The sequence below is a fragment of the Pipistrellus kuhlii genome, unplaced genomic scaffold, assembly GCF_014108245.1.
Source record: "Pipistrellus kuhlii isolate mPipKuh1 unplaced genomic scaffold, mPipKuh1.p scaffold_m20_p_9, whole genome shotgun sequence".
Classification (NCBI taxonomy): domain Eukaryota; kingdom Metazoa; phylum Chordata; class Mammalia; order Chiroptera; family Vespertilionidae; genus Pipistrellus; species Pipistrellus kuhlii.
This window is the reverse complement of record NW_023425595.1, coordinates 10,590,639-10,595,427: the sequence shown is the minus strand read 5'-3', so window position 1 is coordinate 10,595,427 and position 4,789 is coordinate 10,590,639. Positions and strand designations below refer to the sequence as shown.

At 38.8% G+C, this 4,789-nt stretch overlaps 1 protein-coding gene across 1 annotated transcript; it reads left to right on the top strand.

Annotated features, from left to right (window-relative positions):
- The first annotated feature begins 400 nt into the window (after positions 1-400).
- LOC118712633 (olfactory receptor 4S2) lies at positions 401-1,906 on the top strand. Its single transcript, XM_036426560.2, has one exon. The coding sequence runs from the start codon at positions 430-432 to the stop codon at positions 1,372-1,374; it is 945 nt and encodes a 314-aa protein (XP_036282453.2). The 5' UTR covers positions 401-429; the 3' UTR covers positions 1,375-1,906.
- The last annotated feature ends 2,883 nt before the right edge of the window (positions 1,907-4,789 follow it).

Sequence of the window (4,789 nt, the reverse complement as noted above, 5' to 3'; positions counted from 1 at the left end):
AGACAAACTTTTTCAGATATATAATTGTTACCATATCTCCAAACACAAAAGTTGTTTCAAAATTAAGCTGACTGCCTTCTACAGAAAAGGAAGTGAGTACATGTTTTAGAAACAAGCAGGAAAAAAAAAGAAAAGAAAAAAACAACCTTAATAAAGAGTGAGGGAGGTAAGACCCTTGACTAGATGTGTGACTTAGAGGATTTGCGTTTGTTTTCTGATCTGAAGTGTGAAGGGATGGACTCTCACACTCAGGTAGGATGCTCACACTCGTTTCTTCATTTAGGCCTGCTACACAGCAGGGATGGCCATTTTTCTGTTTCCAACTACTGTGATTATTTGTTTGTTCAAGTTGGAAGAACTAACTCTGCTGGTCTCTGTTGTTTTTTCTTTCAGATAACTGCATCGTCTCTCGGGACCTTGCTCTGCTAGATGAATTCAATGGGAAAAAGGAACAATGTGACTGAATTTGTTTTCTGGGGTCTTTCTCAAAACCTAGAGGTTGAAGAAGTTTGTTTTGTGGTGTTTTCTTTCTTCTACGCAGTCATTCTCCTGGGAAACCTCCTCATCATGCTGACGGTTTACAAGGGCAGCCTTTTCAAGTTGCCGATGTATTTCTTTCTCAGCTGCCTGTCTTTTGTGGACATTTGTTACTCTTCAGTCACCGCTCCTAAGATGATTGTTGACCTGTTAGCCAAGCACAAAACTATCTCCTACGAAGGGTGCATGCTGCAACTCTTCGGGGTGCATTTCTTTGGTTGCACGGAGATCTTCATCCTCACGGTAATGGCCTATGATCGCTATGTGGCTATCTGTCAACCTCTACACTATATGACTATCATGAGCCAGGACAGATGCAGCAAAATGCTGCTGGGGGCCTGGCTAGGTGGGTTCCTACACTCCATTATCCAAGTGGCCCTGATAGTGCAACTACCCTTTTGTGGGCCCAATGAGATCGACCACTACTTTTGTGATGTCCACCCGATGCTGAAACTTGCCTGCACGGATACGTATGTGGTGAGTGTTGTTGTGACGGCCAACAGTGGTACCATTGCTCTGGGGAGTTTTGTTATCTTGCTAATCTCCTACACTGTCATCCTGGTGTCCCTGAGAAGACAGTCAGCAGATGGCAGGCGCAAAGCCCTCTCCACCTGTGGCTCCCACGTCGCCGTGGTCATCATCTTTTTTGGTCCCTGTACTTTCATGTATATGCGCCCTGATACTACCTTTTCAGAAGATAAGACGGTGGCTGTATTTTACACCATTATCACCCCCATGTTAAACCCACTGATTTATACGATGAGAAATGCAGAAGTAAAGAACGTAATGAAGAAACTATGGGGAAGTAAGGTTTTCTGGGAAGCCAATGATAAATAGTTGGAAGTAGCAATTTAAGCTGGATAATCTTAAACTTCATCATCTGTACAATAAAGACAATGATAACCTCATAGGGTTTGAGGGAGGAAAAAATAAGAGAATAACACATTCTATAAAAGTAAAGTATTGTGTATCATTATTATTATTATATTTGTTCTAATATTTCATAATCAGACAATTTTCTGAAATATTTAGACCAGAAAAATCTTATTTAAACTCAGAAGCTCACCATGATTATACTTAGCACCATTATTTTCTCCCCATTTTTGCCTTGACACTTTCTTTAAAGAATTTATTGTGAAATTCTTAAGGGTGTTTTCTAGTGTTTAGAACTGTGATTGGTGCATACAAAGCACTCACTATGTATATGTTGTATGAATGAAATGATACGTGAAAAATAACAGAGATCTAAACTAAAGTATATTTGTGTAAGTCCTCCCAAACAGAGTGAAAATTAAATCTAATAATATTAGAATGGAAGGGGGTTTGTCTGCAGAATGTAAAAAAGATAAAACAAGGGCTTAAAAAATAGAATACTTGGGCCCTGGTCAGGTAGCTCATTTGGCTAGACTCCTGCAGTGTTTCCCAAAGTGTGGTACGTGTACCCCCAGGGGTACGGGAAGAGTTTGGTGGGGGTACGCGTTGCACCGGAGTTTGGTGGGGATATGCACTGCACCGTGCTTAGCTGCGCCTAATTCTATGTTCTCATGAGTACGAGGGGTACTCAGCGTTACGAAAATTATAGAAGGGATACACATATGTCAAAAGTTTGGGAAATACAAGGCTAGAGAGTTGTCTCATTTGCCAAAGTTGCAATTCAGTCAGGGTCAGGACACATACAGGAAGCAGCCAATGAATGCATAAATAAATGGCGCAACAAATGAGTTTCTATCTCATTTCCAGCCTCTGGTCTTGGGGAAAAGCTTTTCCTTTCTCTAGGACTCATTTTCTTTACTCAAATAATACAAAAATTGGGGAAAAATTACCTCTAAGATCCCCCTTTTAGTAACATTCCATTCGTTTCTTCTGATTCTAATCTTCACTTATATTCTGTCGCCTGCTGTCCCTATTAATGTAAAGTGACTAACAGGGGAAAAAAATAAAGAAACTAAATAAAAATTATGCCATTTGTAAGAATAGGTGACTGTCAATTTGCTGAAATGCAAAATTGGGAACTGTGTTTTCTCCAAAGTTTGGACCAAATGGCTCTATTATAACCTGATTTCCAGCTATGGATTCCAGAAAGACTCTTTCTGGACAGACAAGCATGTTCTTCTTATGTGGACTGATACTTGCCCTAGTAATACATTGCTCCTTCACAGAATCAGAGCTTTATTTTTCTATAGCAAATGAACACCTCTGCAATTGTTTCATAGTATTTTCCACAAATCTGATTATTGAAGTTACTGCCTCTACCTGGGTACATGTTGATGCCTGTGAAGTGTGTATGTCTGTGTGTCTGTGTGTGTGCACGTGTGACCTTTATATAAAAGACTGTGGATAGTGCTTTAAAAAATTATCTCTGATGTCGATGCATTCATAAAATTAAATATAAAAAAAATCAAAAGGCAGTCAATCCCAATCAGAGGAGCCCAGAGTCTCCTCTTCGTTCCTTGGAAAGAGATGACCAAGAATTGTAAGAACTCAGACTCTGCACAGTTTCAGTGGGGTTGAGGCTGGTCGTCAACACCATTTTATTTCATAGAAACATGATCACAGCATTGACTGCCAGCTTTGCAGTTTTAAAATCTTATTGATACAAGATGGAAGAAGTGACTTTGATTAGAGCCTTCACTGATGAAAATAAACGACCTTTCTCAGTTTCTAGATAAATAAATTAGCTTACGCATAGTAGAAAAATTAAAGCTGTATCTCCCTGTATCTTTATGCACTGCTCAATTTAATATGTAAAGAGAACTTTGATGGCATGTCTTCATATGGCATCCCTTTGCTCATTTAAACATATTCAGGAAGTTAAAACATTTATCACATGTCAGAGTCACCAGAATGTCACCATTTATATAGTATCTGAGAGGGAAAGCCTCATTTTTTACAATCTTCTGATCTGTTCAGCTCCTGCATGGGGACCAACTGTTTTTTGGATGTTTGTTTATTTGTTTGTTTGTTTTGTGTACTTGCACCTCATCACTTTAATCAAACCTTCAAAACAGTCTTTATTCCTCATTTTTAGTATTAAAAAAAATCTGCAAGTCGAGTACACAGCATAGAGAGATACAACACCGAACTTCCATAACAGTCAATGGTAATAGAACATGTACAAAACACAGTATCTAAAATAACACTTCTATTTTCCATGTGACAATAGGAGCCACGTGGAGTACATTGGAAACTACCCTACAGTCTGCAATTAAGCCTAGTCAAGACCAACCTACATCAGCTAATCCCCAGCTTCCCCAATGACACATGAGTAAGAATTAAATGCTTGCTGAATAAGCCAGAAGTTTTGAAATGGATTGCTACATAGCATTATTGAGCTGGCTGATCCACGAATACAATCAAACTGTAGAAGTGGAAATTGGCACAAGTGGAATGAGACACATTCTTAAATTAGTAAAACCCCGAGTATATTTAGAGTTGGATATTTTGAAAGGAGCAATAGAAAAGACCAATGTAGAGGGAATGAACATGGAAGAGGGCACTTAACCCTGGATATATACATAAAGCACAAATTCCAAATACCTTGCTACATAGCCAATCTCCATCCCACTATTTTGTCCATGGAAAACACATGGGAAAAGAAGACACAATATCAACCACCCTTGGATAGATTCCTGTTCACCGCTCCTTTGTTGATAAATTATAAGAAGAGAATTAACAAAAGATTAATATGAGCCATATTCAAAAGGTCTGTCTTCTTTGGGGAAAAACCAAATAGCTAATTTGTCAGAATAAGCCAACTTAATTCATTATGTGGATGAAAAGGGGCCACATGCTAACCTGACTAGTTCAGGGAAGGTCTGTGTGGCAGCCTTGCAAACTCTAGAGACCTAAAGTAACCACAAAGGATGGTCTGAAATTAAAACTTTTTTAACTAAAAGCGGTTAATGGCAGGTAGACATGTCCTAAACAACTAAACCTGTCTGTTGTCTTTTATATCTATGATAGCATATCATTGGAATGTCAGGATAACTTGTAACTTTCCTTTTTCCAGACCCTCAGGGCACAATCAATGCACCAGGGCACCAGTAGTATAGAGACCACAAATTTCTTCCTTGTTATTGTTATCATGTTAATTGTTGACTGTTAACTATCCTGTACCTACCTATGTAAAAGAAATGTGTGTCTATCATTTTACTATTTATCCAATCCCAGAGGTTTCCCTGCTTGCTTTCTCCCATCTCCCTAATCTATCACAAGTAGATTTCATGTAACCCACTTATGTCTCCTCCTTTGA

Coding starts and splice junctions, on each gene's coding strand:
- LOC118712633 (XM_036426560.2), top strand. CDS start 430: ATGAATTCAATGGGAAAAAGGAACAATGTGACTGAATTTGTTTTCTGG.